This window comes from Apus apus, chromosome 3, assembly GCF_020740795.1.
Source record: "Apus apus isolate bApuApu2 chromosome 3, bApuApu2.pri.cur, whole genome shotgun sequence".
Lineage (NCBI taxonomy): Eukaryota > Metazoa > Chordata > Aves > Apodiformes > Apodidae > Apus > Apus apus.
This window is the reverse complement of record NC_067284.1, coordinates 81,296,659-81,312,471: the sequence shown is the minus strand read 5'-3', so window position 1 is coordinate 81,312,471 and position 15,813 is coordinate 81,296,659. Positions and strand designations below refer to the sequence as shown.

General features: G+C 38.3%; 1 protein-coding gene across 6 annotated transcripts in view; it reads right to left on the bottom strand.

The window, feature by feature from the left end:
• SMYD3 (SET and MYND domain containing 3) overlaps window positions 1–15,813 on the bottom strand; it is a 398,374-nt gene that overhangs the window by 41,358 nt on the left and 341,203 nt on the right. For all 6 annotated transcript variants that reach the window (XM_051614033.1, XM_051614036.1, XM_051614038.1 and 3 more), the window contains 2 exons: window positions 11,757–11,844; window positions 8,426–8,600 (listed from right to left, as the gene is read on the bottom strand). In XM_051614033.1, coding sequence (XP_051469993.1) covers window positions 8,426–8,600; window positions 11,757–11,844 — 263 coding nt within the window. The remainder of the gene's footprint in view (window positions 1–8,425; window positions 8,601–11,756; window positions 11,845–15,813) is intronic.

Sequence of the window (15,813 nt, the reverse complement as noted above, 5' to 3'; positions counted from 1 at the left end):
TGGATCATCTCACCAGGAATTTGGTCACTCACTGGCATGTTCTTGTTTGACAACACTTCCTTCAATATTCTGGTTCTGCATGCCCCTCCTCAAAGCACCACTCTTCCATCACTCACTGTCCCTGGCCAATCTCATTGATTGCTCTGGCAGGGGGGTTGGACGAGATGATCTGTCGAGGTCCCTTCCAACCCCTAGGATTCTGTGATTCTGTGTGATTCACCCTTTTAATGGACTATGTATTCTTCAATTACTTTGCTCCCCTTGCCTGCTGCTCCTTTTCTCTTCCCTTCTTTACAATTGTGTCCTTCCTTTTCAGTAACTTTTCCACTTTTTCAATTAAAAAAATATTGCTTATTCATTTTCTCAGCCTTTATCTCTAATGTTGCTTAGACTATTTTCTTGCTTAAATAACAGTTTTCCTTTTTCACCTCTGTTCACATCACTACCACTAAGAACTCTTAATTGATTTCCTCCTTAGAAGTACTGCCAAGTCTCCACTCTCTGCCTCCTCAACTCAATTGACAATTTACTCAAAGAAATAGATATTTTCCAACTAAAATCAGACTATTCCTAACTCTCCCCCCAGAGAATGCATTGTTCCTTATAACTTCTGTCCTGATATTTTCTGCATGCCCTCTCTCGTTTCTTTCATCAGAGCTAATATTGTAAGTTTATCTTTCTTCTTAAATTGTTCCTCTCCCCTTTCACCATGACTTCTACTTGTAAAACAGCTTTTTCAAAGCAATGCTCAGTTTACTGTCAAAGGAATCCAAAACTCCACATATGCTTCATACGTATCTATTTTTAACCGTTAATTGTTCCCTTGTTACCACTTCTCAATGCCATTTTAGCTCAGGTTCTAACCAAACCTTTGTTTAGAATCTGTATGCCATCAACTCTTCCCTTTTCTTCTTAGCAAGACTCATGCAGACACTGTGAATTCCCAAAAATCATTCTCCAAATCATTCCAGCTGAATAACTATGCTGCATTTTTCTCATGGCACAAATGTCTTTGTAATATCTACTCATAAATTCATAGGACGGTATATAGGAACTTTGTATTTGCTTAGTACATGTTAAATACTTGCTTCTGTTTTATTGACTGTGTCTTTTAATTGGTGTGTAACAGCAAGCAGACTAAAGAAAAAAGCTCAAGAAAGAATCACATAAATCCTTATTTTGTAAACTGCAAGTACACACGAGTAGAAAAAAAATATTTAAAAATCCCCTGATTACAAGCCAAAGATATCAATTGTTAATGCTTAAGAGTGACAAAACTAAACTGAATCTTTCCTTTCTGGTAGGCGAGCAGACTAGAACTGAAATTCTTATTCTAGATAAACCTGAAGCCCTGAATGGTCTAACATCATAATCTGAAAGGGATCCTACAGTGCAAAAACCCCCATCCCTACAGATGAAGTTATCACTGATAAAGAGCAAAGCTCTTTCAAAAAGTGCCTTGAAACATCATGGAAATGCTATGTGAGAAATGGAGAAGTTGACACTGGTAGTTGTGGCAGAGAAAAATGAAACTCTGAGAATTAGTTCACTGTGATCATTACCTGTGAAATTCAGATAGCTCTTGGCATAAGTGAAAGGTGAAACTAGAAACAAAAACTGGAACTAGAAGATAAAACTGAAGTTAGTAAGCACCAGTACAGAAATATAGAGCTACCGGATGAACACTGTCACAAAAATCTCGTAGCCATGAAGCTCTTTAAGAAAGTCTTAGGCTACTTGATTAGAAATGTGGTATACATTGAACGAGGTACTACAAATTAACACCAACGATGAAACTTCTACTCACATGTGGTAGAGTATATTGGACAACCTAGAGGCATCTAAATTATGTCTGAAAAACAGCTGGCATGACTGGAGAGTAGAGCATGAAATTTTACCCATGTGCACAACATGTGGAAATGAGGAAAGGTAGATGGCAGAGCACTTACGGGAGTAAGCGCTTATGGAAGTCACTGAGGATTAAGGAAGTCACTTTTGGGGACAACATGTGGTTCTAATAGAAGGATACAAGAAAAACTAGAAAAGAACCAAAGTACTGAAGGCGCTGGTGCTATGCAGACCTATGTAGCAAGCAAGCAGCAAACCAGAAAATCCATTTCCTATATGGGAAATGGATTGATCAGGACACAGATAACTTAGGCACTAGACTTCAGACGTAAAACGTTTCCTTTTCTTTTTGGAAAAGGCTGTTGGGATTGGAGGGGTCTGGAGGGGAGGAATACTAGGGAGATACTAGGCCAGGGACAAGCATGGTCCCTATTTATCTATAAAATAGTCACACTGAAGCCAGAAATTGTGCAAATGCTACTACAAAATGTGTCTTCTGGAAGAATCACTCACAATTAACTGGAGACAATACACTTCCCAATTTATATTGGGTTTTCCTACCAGAGGGCCAAAAAAAACCCAAAACAAAACACAACAAATCTAACTAGAGTTTACAGTGTTCATGGCTTTGTGATGTGTACCTTTGTCCTTTCAGATCTACACGAGAGATATCCAGCTTCTCCAGAACACAAACCACCTTTAAGTTTCTGAATAAAACAACATATATGCAACAGAAAAATATTGTGAGGCCCTATTCTTTATGTGAGAAAAAGCGGGGATAAGCAAAACGATCATGTAATGATACAAATGTTCATATACATCCTATTTCGTTAAAAAAAACTGGATGTCATATACAGAGCACAGTGCATGAGAAGGTCTGACTTACACTAAGAGACACTGCTGTTGAAATGAATATTTTTGTTAGATTACAAATATAGCTTATAACATCAAAGGTCTCTCATGAGGATATCTAACTGCTTCAGCTGATTTCATGTTACTCCCTAAACACAAGCAGTTCTATCAATAACCTGGGAGGAAGGTGAAGTGGAGAGCTGATCTTTGTGCTGTCCCCTCTTTCTACCTGCTTTAGCAGTTTGTCATTATCAAGTTCTTGTGCGTCTGTTGATTTCCTTATGTTGAAGATGCACCACGGCTGCGTGGTGCTCTTCACTCAGTTTATAGCAACAGCTCCCTGGGGTTCCCATGAGCTGTGATGCCCACAGCCATGTACATTTGAACAGACACAACCTATTCTTGTAGCAAACACACCTTGTTCTTCCTTTCACAAATCTCTGATGTCTACTTGGACTATACCCTCTTACCATCCCTAGATGGCAAACCAGTGGAACCATTCATGAACCAAAAATCAATTCCCAAATCTTAATTTGCACCTTTTTTCTTTTCTTTTTTTTTTTAGACAACAGAAAGTGAGGATACCTCCGATATTCAGATTTTCTCATGAGCTGTGTTTTTTTAATGTCTTACAGTTCTTAGAAGATTCTTCTCTTCTTTCCACACATTTCGCCCTAAACATTAGTGACACAGACCCTTGGCCATTTTCTAAAAGCCCAGAAAAGAGAGCAAAGTAGTTTTTATTCTTTCTGCTCTTTGTTTCTGTCTTCTTTGAATGGCTTTCTCTGCCTTCACTTTTTTTTTTTCTCCTCTCCGGTGATTGCAGAGGTAAGATTTATGTTTAGTACTGATGTTTTATGATCAAGACACTGAACTTCGGTCACTGGAATTACTGCTGCCTGTAGGTTCAGAAATCTGCCAGCCACGCACAAGTCCACAGGGGACCTTCCACAACCAGGGTGCCGACTGGAGCTGAATGCAGACTTTAACCCTTAAGCACTAGCATCCCCCAGTGGTCCTATTTATCACTGCAGTTCACTTTTTTCCTTGAGTTTTCTCTGTACCCTTTATTTTCGATATAAATGTAAATTTAAGCAAGGTGCCTCAGAACTAGCCAGTACTCAGAAGTCTGCTGAACATAGGAAAGACATATGTATATATCTGATCACAGATAAAGACGAAAAATTGTGTCCAGTTATTGAACATATCATATGCATTTTATAAACCACATACCTGTAAGAGCAGAGATTTATTTTATTTTATTTTTACTTTTTTGCAAATCACATTTGAAAAGGGGAGAAAATCAGACCAAAAAGAAAATCAGACTCTTTATGGGAGTGCCTTTTTGAAGAAGGGAAAATAGGTTCAGAGTCTTCTCCAAGAAGATTAGGTTCTACAGCTATTTTTAGCTATTTTTCACAATATCCATGACTCATGGAAAAAGATACTGTAGCAACCATCAAATTTTAATCTGGTTTTTGATTGAGGTCCACATCCTTAGAAACTACAGTCTATCATATCTACTGAATTAGAATTCTAAATCAAAACTTCCTGGCTGATGTTTAGTTCACACAATGAAAATTCAACCATATTCTCAGAAAATATGATGAGTCTTGTTGTGGCCTACCTTGTGTAGGAGTATTTTTTAAGTGTGCAAAATACTCAAAAAGAAGCATATCCCAGCCACTGTTCTTAAACACAGCCCTTTGCAAAACAACCTGAATTTTTGTGGACTGGGATTGTTTTCCCTGTGCTCTAAAAGACCTCAGTCACTGAGGAAAGATGAAGCAATGGGGCCTTGCAAAATGATGCTGGAAGTGATAGAGAATTGGAAGATTGAGAAGAACATACAAATGATGTACATCTAACACAAATGTGGGGTGCTCCCGCCTTAGAATCATAGAATCATCCTGGTTGGAAGGGACCTTAAAGATCATCAAGTTCAAGCATAACCTAAATCCCCCTACCAGAACCTGATTTACCTGTTCAGTGCTTAAATCATGTTGCTAAGCACTATATCAATATTTCTTTTAAATAATTCCAGGGACGTTGACTCTACCACCTCCCTGGGCAGCCTGTTCCACTGTCCAACCACTCTTTCAGTAAAGAAATTCTTTCTAATATCCAGTCTAAACCTCCGCTGGCACAACGTCAGGCCATTTCCTCTCATCCTGTCATTATTCACTTGAGAGAAGAGGCCAACTCCCACCTCCCTACAACCTCCCTTCAGGAAGTTGTAGAGAGCAATGAGGTCTCCGCTCAGCCTCCTCTTCTTCAAACTAAACAATCCCAGTTCCCTCAGCCTCTCCTTATAAGACTTACTCTCCCACCTACCCAGCTCCTTCCCACTCCAAAGCAGAACAGCCACAACAGCACAAGCTGGTGCAGGTGCTGATTCAGTGGAGGGAGGATGGAGAAGAGAGGATGTGCAAGGCTGCCTGGGGACGAGACAGAACAGCACTACTACCCAATGCTTCTGAACAGGATGAAAAGAAAGAATTTCCTCTCCTTAACGCTGGGAGTCTTCCAGTTACTTCTAATGCTGCAGCGTGGGAGATGAAGGGTTAATTAAAACAGTCCATCTGAAAATCACTGGGACTCATGATGTATGAGATTATGAACTGTGCAGAAAAGAAAAAGATGAACATGTCTGTCCTCTCTGTACCAAAACCTCACCAGTCCTGATGCCGCAGGCATCCAGAGATGTGGTACAGCTTTACCCACCCCTTATGCTTCCTAAATTGGGTAGTCCCAAGGTGCTACTTAGCTGCTTCTTTCCCCTTGTTTCAACAGCTGAGGACATCTAGCAGAGCTTTACAACACATGCATACTTCCACTGTTTGTCTGCAATGTAAGCACTGAATACTTGAGACAAAGGGGAAAAAAACAAAAAAAAAACCAAACCAACTCCAACCCAATTCCCAGAATTGCCTTCTCTGCAATTTGAGGGCTAAATGGTGGGGATACCTCAGAGGTAGCCTAAGGGAAGTCTGCCTTTCTCAGTATCTCTGAACCCAATCCTTCACGAGCAGCAGTCAGCCCAGAGCGTGAATGTGCTGAGACGTGACAAACCCGTGTAACACCTCTTGCTGATACTCTGTTATTCTGTGGGTAAGGCTCAGGGGGATTTTTGAACGGAAGTTTATTTTTGCAAGCTGCTGAGTGCTGACTATGATGTGGGGCAGCTTTCACTTAGGCAAATGTCTTAACTTTTGTTAAGGCTCTTGAACAATTACTGTGACATGCACAAGAGAAGCCGTGTAGATACATTTGGCTTAGGCTGTTCAGTGGAAGTACCTGCTGTAGGCTTTAACAAATAATGGACAGTTATGGTTCAGCACAAAAAGAAGGCAGCTTTTCATCCTGGCAGCCACCATCTCCCCTTCTTTTGGGAGTTCTAAAAATATCTGAGAGGTCCTAAACAATGTTCCTCATAGATTACCGTCACAACCTAAAGTATAAAAGTTGGTATTCAGTATGACTAATCAGTTTTATGTAGTTTTAACTGTCTGTCTCTGCCTGTTACATTAAGTGCATGATTCTGGAAAAGTCAGCAACCATCATAATGAAAACATACATCACAATACCATGTGTCACACAGCACTGAAAATTAATCCTACTGCTAAAGAAATGGAAAATACACAGTAAACACATTACCTGAAATTACATTTGTTTTTGACCAAATCTCCAGAGCTTTTAAAGTTGTAACAATTATTTCCTATTTACAAATAGGAATTCAAATTCTCAGGTGATTCCCTGTGGAGAGCTGTATGAATACTTTTTCCAGAGCTGAGGAAAGGAAAACAGATAGCTATAATGGAACTGCAGGAGCAGCCAAGCAGTAGATTGATTCAACAGGAGAAATTCAATGCATCCCAAAAGATTTCCTAGGATTTAGTCTCCTGCTGCTTAGAGCACAATTTGTTGTAAGGAGAAACTGAGGATTTTGTTTCAGGTGTGTCAAAGCTTGTAGTGATGACTTGAAGGTGTAAATAAAAAAGCAACTGGAAGTCTCTCCATAATAATGCTTTTGGATGAGGAAAGATCAAGAACGAGTTCTTCAAAAGTGCAAAAAGGTTAATTATCTCATTTAAATAGCATTCCTTAAGACATACTAATTGAAGGCACAGTCAAACTCTTTCCTTCATCCCCAAACTCCTGTGTTAAATGGCTTGAAAACTACAGTACATTTCAGTAAGCAAAACAGAGAAAGCTTTTTTAGATGATCTGGCAAAACTGCTCTTGGTCTCATTGTAACTCTGCTCATGGAAATACGTGTAGAAAAATCCTTTTTTTCACTTGTGAAGAACTCAGTTAACAAGCTGTAACATAAAAAGCAAATGAGATTCTTTTTTTATTTAATAAGGGAACACTTAAACAGGCAGACTACTCTGTTCATCTGGAGCCTGCCACACAATAGAAGGCCGGCAGGAAGTATGTACTGCTGCAGCACTACATAAACCCTCTTTGAAAGGTTAAGTGGGACATGCATGATGTGAATTTTTCACAGAAATGTGAGAATTTGAAGGCACTCTTGTGCTCCTCTATAAGAGGTAACAGTCATTATGAACACTGAACTTCTCTACAGCTCTGGTCGACCACAGCCTATGCAGATTCCTCACTAATTATACTGAAAGCTCTGAAACGCTGTGCTGTTTCTCAAGTAAAGCCCAGAGTTTTATTCAGAAACAGGCTGCCAGATGACATTTCCTCAGGCAAAATCCTGAATGCTGATGGCATCCTGGTTTGATTAGGGAAGACACGTAAAATCTGAGCTGTTCACATTCACAGCAGCACATACTGTTCAGCACTGGCATATCCCCCACACTACTCAGCATCACACTGTGTACTGGAACATCACATAGTGTAGAAGAACCAATAGAGAGGAAACTGATGTTCTATCAAATACCTTACCAAGAATGAACATTCATACGTGACGACATGATATCTGGACATTCAGCATAGGTTTTCTTTTAGTTACAAACGTTAGTATCCAGAACCCAAAGATTTGAGTCTTAGAGGTTTTAGAACACAAACTAAAGCAGACAGCACCTGCTCTTTCTCCAATAGATGACCAAAGTCACATTACAGCTTCAGGCTCCAGTCAATTTCAGGACCTACCACAAAGTAGGATCTCCTCAAGCATCTTTCCTTATCAATAAAATGGCCATCAGACTCAGAAACTCTCCCAGCACCTAGCACAGCAGCAAGTACTGAGCAGTGGAGAGTAAGTGCTTCACCACCTTGGCCCCTTCCCAAAACAAGGACCAGAGGCTTTTAAATTTCCAATTGAAACTGCATTTTGCAAGCTTTTTTTTTTATTTATTATTTCTGTAAACTCTGTGCAGAGTATACAGAGAATATACATTATTTCAGCCAGCGACCTGTCCCTCAGTCTTAACCTAGATTGTCATAAATCACTGATACCCTAACGGCAATAGAGTCTGAACCAAAAAGCTTCTGATGAGGGATGGGGCAGCACCTGAACACATGAAACAGTGAGGAGCTCATAATCAGTTATTATTATAATTGCCATAATAATTTTATTTGCTCTCAGCCTGTCTGTGAAAGCAGAACAGGAGTTCTGCCTCATCCATTAACCTCAAGGCAAGATGTACAGGAATAAATAAAAACAGTAAGAAGCATCTAAACAAAACACAATCTTTACTTTACAGCTCCCTCTCCCCCCACCTTTGGAAAGAGCTGAACCAATTACATCTCTTACCTGTATGGTTCCAGAGTCCTGCTGCCATAATGCAAAGCTTCTTCCCAGGATTCAAGGTTAATACAGGCATCCATGGCATAGTCAAGCACTTTCAGCTGGTAGATATTTGTGTCTGGAAGACGATCCCTATTGCTGCTCAAGAGATTCTGGCATCTGGCCAGAACCTGCTCCCACTCTGTTATTAGCCTTAGTTAAAGAAATATCTTACATCAGACAAAAATACAAGTTCTAAATGCTACAGGACATGAAGATAAAAAGCTGCCATCATTCTAGACTCTGCTTCAGCTCTTGAAAACATACTTGAACTCAGAAGTGGTAGCTTAGGTAACTATGCCTTGTTTAGATTTAGCAAAACAATTTCTAAAGAAGGCAGTATTTCAGCAATAAAGGGTGAAAGAAAGATGACAAAACAGAAGGATATTTTAATATATAACAAACTAAAATTCATATACTTGAAAACATTTTTATTTACTTAAGATACTCCCTCAAATCATACACCCAGGGGCAAGAACCCATGAAAATGTGTCTTGTCTCAGCAGCAAAAACCACTTTTTTTTTTTTTACATATTAAAATAATTACGATGCTTTCAAAGCTGCCCAATATTTGGTTTAGAATTCTCATGAAATTAGAACCTTTTCTTGCAAGTAATTAATTTGTTCATGTATAGCTGCATGCTTCATGCATGAGAGAGAAAAGCATCAGAGTTCTGATGTCTGACTGCAGTTCAGGATTAAGGATCTTGGCAGTAAAGAAGATTTTTACCTCCAATGCTACAAGAAGACTTTTGTGTGTGTTTCAACGAGAGAAAAAGTAAACTGGGGCTTGCATTCACTTTAGTTTGATATTGCTTATTTTCATTACATTCTACATTGGTTTCACTTCTGTATAGATCATATTCTTCTGTCTCTGACAAGACCCAAGCTGAATAACAACACTCCCATATTTCAAATGAGTACTGTCATCTGGGACTTTATGGGAGTTGGAGAATGCAAGCAGTCTAAACACCAAAAATACACCACACACACCAGTTAGAAAAAAAATAAATAAAAGCCAAATAAATTTGCATTCTTAGTAAGAGAAGGAATAATATTGTATCACAGTCCTTTTTATACAATCAACTTGAGGAAGTTCAGCCTTTATCTTCATGATATTACTGGAAATACTCTTGTCTCCAACCCAGCAATGGATTTAAGTGTACAATGATAACCCTGTGATGAAGTAATCAGTCCTTTCTGAACATGGGAATATTTACATACTTATATTTAAGACTGTGACCACTATATGGCTGGGCCAGGATTTATAGCATGGTTGTTAAAAGGCTAAACTAATTATTTGTGAATTGCTCTCATGTCCTTGGATCAAAAGAACCATATAAGGGAAGGAATCTGTTATTATAAAATTGCACCTTAACCTTTATATCTCTGGCAAACATCCATGTATTCTTTACAACTGATTAAGGACAGACAAACAGAAGAATGAGGGATATTAATTTCACTTGATACAATTTTTATAGAAAGTACAAGGCACTGACATTCTTGAAAGATTACCATTTTAGCTGATGCACATTATTAGTCTGTCTACTTTCACTTCTCATTATACTGCTTTGTTCACTCACTAGCATCTAATAGCAGATGTGCTATATTGCAAAACCTGTTGGAACCAAATTTTCAGGTACTTAAATTGCAAACTATAAAACACACTATCAGCTCCAACAGGACAGGAGAAGCTGGCTATTGCATATCTGCCCAAGACAAGAGGAGCAGCCCTCAAGCACCTCTGCTACTTTTGTGTGGCTGAAGATGCAGAGAAATTGTTTTCTCCACAATAATTCCCTTGCACTGGGCTTTAGGATCTCAATTCATATGCTTAAACTGGAATTTGGGTCTGAGACAGTTCACTCACACATAGAGTTTCAAGTTCTCTAACTGCAGATGTAGCATTACTACACTGTCATGAACTTTTCAAATAGCCCGTGTTTGAGAACAGAAACTGACCGGACAACATGGACATATTTTTCAACCAGTCTTCATACCTTTTACTAACATGTGTTTGACTCCTTTTTAAATACCATTTAAATGAATAATTTTAATTAAAGACCCTAGCAAAATTCAGTAGGTACAATTTCTCGTGCAATTAAATGCAGGAGCATTAAATAGGACCAGCATTCTGGCTCCATAGTTTCAGTATAAAAATGATTGCAAATAAATAAATGCACATTGCAGACCAATAATTAAACTTTCAGGTTAAAACATAGGCTCTGAAGTATAACTGAATGCCTGAAGGTCTAGTTCGGTATTGTCTTTCTCTATCCAGTAACTACAAAGGAATTAGACACTACATGAAGATTAGGTGGATGAGATGAACGTTTCCCTTTTGCTAACAAACAAATCTCTCTGGATTAGAAGGAAAAAAAAAAACAACAAAAAAACAAAACACAACTCAGCTGGTTGCTTTTTTTGTTGCAATAAAAATGGTGATCACTTGTTTCCAGCCTAGAATATCACTATGCAAACTTGTTTTTTATGCTGCTGAAAAGAAGTACAGAAGATTTAGTTCTCCCTAGCTCCAGAGAAAGCCCATGTTTTTGAAAAAACTAAGGCAACTTGCTACAATAGGTCAAATTCAGAGTCAGTGAAATTCCACTGAATAGATTAAGATGAGAGAGAGATCAATATTCTCTGTCTTCTAGTAAAAATCTCCAGCTCTCCTTTGCTCAGCTTCTCTTGGTTGTTGCTGTTCACTAGCTTTTTGAATTGGATTGAATATCAATGCAATGGCCATTAGGCTCCAGTTCTGTTTATTAGTGCAAGATAATCTAATTCAATTTGCTAAATTATACATTATTATAATATTATTATTATAACTTATGAAAATTATTCTATAATGTTTCCAGTGATCTGTGATTATGTCCTGGCTATTGTCATTGCTGTGCAAAGAATGAGAACCTGGAGAAATTCACAAAGAGTATAGTGGGACAAAGAATTTATCATTTCAGATTAAGCTTTATTTCCTTTTGCAGGGGATTTATATGAAGTGGTGGGCTGTGATGGCAGAAGTCTAAAGCTACAATATCACTTTACATCCTAGGTACTTACTGTCCTTGCCATTAAGCAGTGTCGATCCAATTAATCAGAGACTATTATTATTAATACAATTAATAATATTGCATGGCTTAAACATAAAATGAATTAAAAATACATTTTAAAACAAGATAAAAATGTAAGCTTTCAGGAAATAAATCTCAAAAGATAAACTGCATGCTAAGAGGCTCTCCAGATTGTTTTCACAACTGAATGGCATACTATATATAGCCTGTCACTGAAAGGATACCTTGTTTTGATTTTGGATATCTCACATCATTTACAGCATCTTTGACTTCTTTCCAGGCATGCTCTTGACCAGCCAATTTCTCAGCATCCTGGTTAATGAAAAGAAAAGCATTTGATGAGAAAAACAGTAAGCTGAGAGTATGCAGTAATGTTGAAAAACTGGGTAAAAAGACTACGCTGACAAAAGCTACATGTGGGGATTATATCAGGTTTTTTTGTAAATACATAAAAAATCATTTCACCTGGTATTCATACTCACCCTATGTTTGTAAGTTAATGAGGTGATATAAAAAAAAAAAAAGCAAACTTGAAAACATTAAATACTCAATTACAACAAGAACTATGAATGACCAGAAAAGAGAAATGTCAGATTTTTACTATAACCATGCATTGAACACATAAAATTCTCTCAAAGATCTGCCACCTAATACTTTACAGATCCTCAGCCACACTGTAGAAAGGATTTAGCAAATAATTTTGATTAAACATGTGGTGATCACAGAGATTTTATGAACAGTGTCAGGCTACCTTCATCCATTATTACAGCTACAAGCCCAAGCTTAAAAGAGAAGTCTACTTACTCAGAAAAAGCTGAATTTCAGTTTTCTTCTATAAGTCATTGCTATTTCTTCCCTGTTCCATCAGATTCTATAAACAGTTATATTTTCCCATCGCTTTGTCATAAAGAAGGCAAAAACTATTAATGGCTACAGCAGGAAGAGAAGTTTCCCTTTTCAACTCCCTCACAATGACTAACTGCACCTTAGGCAAACCACTTGGAACAAATTTATTGAAGCACCTACAGACAAAGTTCAGCACCTTGAGGGATTACCAAAAGCATCTAGATATTCAATTCCAATTGCCAGAAGCACTTGGACACCCTTCCAAATCTGGCTTTTAAAACACTGCAGTTCATTATCTCTCTCTCCTTATAAAAGGCTCTGCTACTCATGATAGAGTTTATAAGTGCAAATTCTCTGAGAAGTACTGTAAAAACAGTGCTAAAAAAATCAGCCTTCAGCAGGGGTGGTGTCATGGAGATGAACAAAGAAGGTGTGTGAAAATCTAACCAAGCACTTTGTAACCAACAGATGCTCAATGAGCATCACAGGAGTACCTCTATTTTAAAAGCTCATAATCTGTATCTGTCTAGAACTAAAGAATTTTCTGATTCCCACTGCTTCTTATTTATCATAAGTTCAGAACAGAAAATATTTACAGAGAGAATCAGTATTCACTTTCATAGTTAATTTGAAGTTTTGTCTTTCCATCTGCTCTATGAAACAGCAGACCTATGTGTATTCCTGGGATGATTAAATCAAGATTGAATCAAGATTGGTCTCAGCTTCCCCACCATTCTGTGGGAGGGCAGCCTGATCCCACTGCAGTTGGCACCTGGACTTCCCCTACAATCAATTCTCTGATCATAAATATCACCTGGAAGTATTTTTGTGCATGGCTAAATTTGCCACCAGAACACACAAAATGAGTGTTAGGACAAACATACTGTAGCTCATACTGTAGAAATTTTATCAGCACAGTTAATGTACATACCCAGCCCTCTTACAGCTTTTTGATTGACTTAGACTGAATCTGCTAGCTTCAACATAACCTCTACCAGTTTCTGTGAGACTACACCAATTTCTGAACTCAGCCTATTAACCTGTAACGATCTGTTTCTAAAACACCCTTGTAGATCAGTGAGTGCTGCTCACTGATTGATCTAATCTATAAATCTGGCCTGTACTCATAATGACCCCTGTGAAAATTTAGCTTTAGGGAACTACCTGAAAAATTCTTTTAATTCTTTTCCCACTGGCTCAAGTATAATTCTCAGTATTTCTGTAACATGCTGGAAACTTTACAACTAAAACCTCCAAAACATGGGAACTGGGACAGATTTGAAAAAAACCCCACAACTATACACCAAGTTACAGGCCAATGACTGATGCATCATTACAGCTCACTTTGCACACAGTGGGATTGATGGATTAATTAGGTTAAAGTGTTAATTGACAAAGAATTAATCTTATTTTTCTTGTTCCCTCTTTTGAGTTGCTTTCCATTGTCTTTCAGCATTTCATTAACTGCACAAGGCAGTGCGAGGCTGGGGTTTTCTCTAACCTTTATACTTAGGCACAGGGCTAAGTCATCCAGGTAGAGACTAGGGAGTGTCTGTTGGATCGATAATCTCCCAGCCCTCTCTGGATTCATGGTCTTTATCCTTTTTGTAAGAGACTTTAGGATGGAGAGAGCTGGGAAGGATTCCCAGCTCTTGGAAGGATTTAAGTCACAGGGTTCAATGAGATTTTTCTGTGTTCTCAAGATGAGGCATTTTGGGGATTGGCTTATGTAAGAACAAGCAAAGACTCAGCCAGCTGGGCCTTTTACATCTCTACTGTTCTTTATCAGATTTCCATACACTCTAGTACAAGGCATGGAGGCTGCTTCCAAGAAGGCAGCCAAGCAGAGGCTGCAAAACAACCAGAAGGGCTTGTCACTGCAAACACTTCTACCTCCTGGCCTATTTAAGCTTTTTTCCAAGTAAGTTGTTTCTCTCCCTTGGACAATGCCTTGAAAGTCATGGCCATGTGATATGACTAAGCCAGCTAAAAATACAAAGCTGCCTTGGAGTTGGAATTATTGAAATAATTGAAGTGATTAATAGTTACAACAAACTGTTTAATTTAATCTGAGAGCATGGCAGTTTACAGCCATAGGAGATTTAGCTTCCCACAGAGTAACACCCATTCAAAGCATCTCTTTTCAGAACATGTTCCCAGTCGAACCTCCAAGGTGTGCCAACGATAAATGAAGACAAGTTTTTTGTTCATCCGGATAAAAAGAGAATGCTAGCTGAAGAAAAGAAGGAAGCTTTTGAAAAAGAAGGAAGAGTCAGCAACTTGTGCCTCATTATTTTTCTGATTTCTAACATTGACACTAAACACAAAAGTCTGTTCTTCAGAACAAAATATTTCTGTTTTGGTGTAAAAAAATAATTAGACTAGGTAATTTAGTCACAAAAATGACAATTTTCTGATGGCTGAAACTGGCAAGCTTTAAAATTCAGCTTTTACACATGGAGGTGTGGTGGAGAAAAAGGAGAGAAGTGTTGAAGGCTCATGGTGAGAGCAGAAAAGGCAGCTGCAACAGGCTTTTCCAAGGCAAGAACATAACCTCACAAATACAGGTACAATAACACAGGTACAATCCATTGAAGGCAGAAACTTCACTGGATGTGCTAGCTGAACCCACTATCTAGGATGCAAGGAAAGACAAAATTGATCTTGTGAGTTATTTTGAGCAATTATTCCAGATGGGAAATGGCTCCAGCATCTGGTTTCCACTTACTCCGAGGGGAAACTTTTTAATTAACAGGTGAGTGAAGGTGCAACAGCAACGTTTCAATTCCATCTCTCCATTCCTCCGATACTGTGGGAGGTGCTGCTACAGCTTTCTTGATAAAACAAACCTGGGGGTTTGACATCTTAACTCTGAAATTTCTTGCAAATCTCTACAGACTACCTATCCCTTGGACTACCTGTTCCTGACTGCTTAGGCCTGTCAGTTAGATCGAAAAATATTCATTTCTTCTAATAAAACAAGCTATAAGCTAAACTCTTGCCACCTGATGCCTCCCAAAAGAAGAATACTGTTTACCTTCACATCTTCTTGAATTTAGTTAAGGTACATAAAACATGAAGGCTTACCTACATAATTCAACCAGACAAAATTCTACCCTTGAAATCTATTTGGTTTTATTTAAATTAGGGCATGACATTTCGAAACAGATCTCTGATACCTTATGCTCTCAAAGCATAAATACTTTTTTCTATTTCTGATTCTCTTTAAAAGCACAGCAACCACTGAATGTATATTTTTATTAATAATGCCAGCTCCATAAATGCCTGTTGAACTATCCTTTCCAATACACATAAAGTTGTCCTCACCAGAAACCGAACTGTTGGAAGAGAAGATATTGTGCTTTCTGTTATGTGGCTCTGAGCAGACTGAATGGTACCTAAAGCAATTCCAAAACTACTCTGCATGCAGAAAAA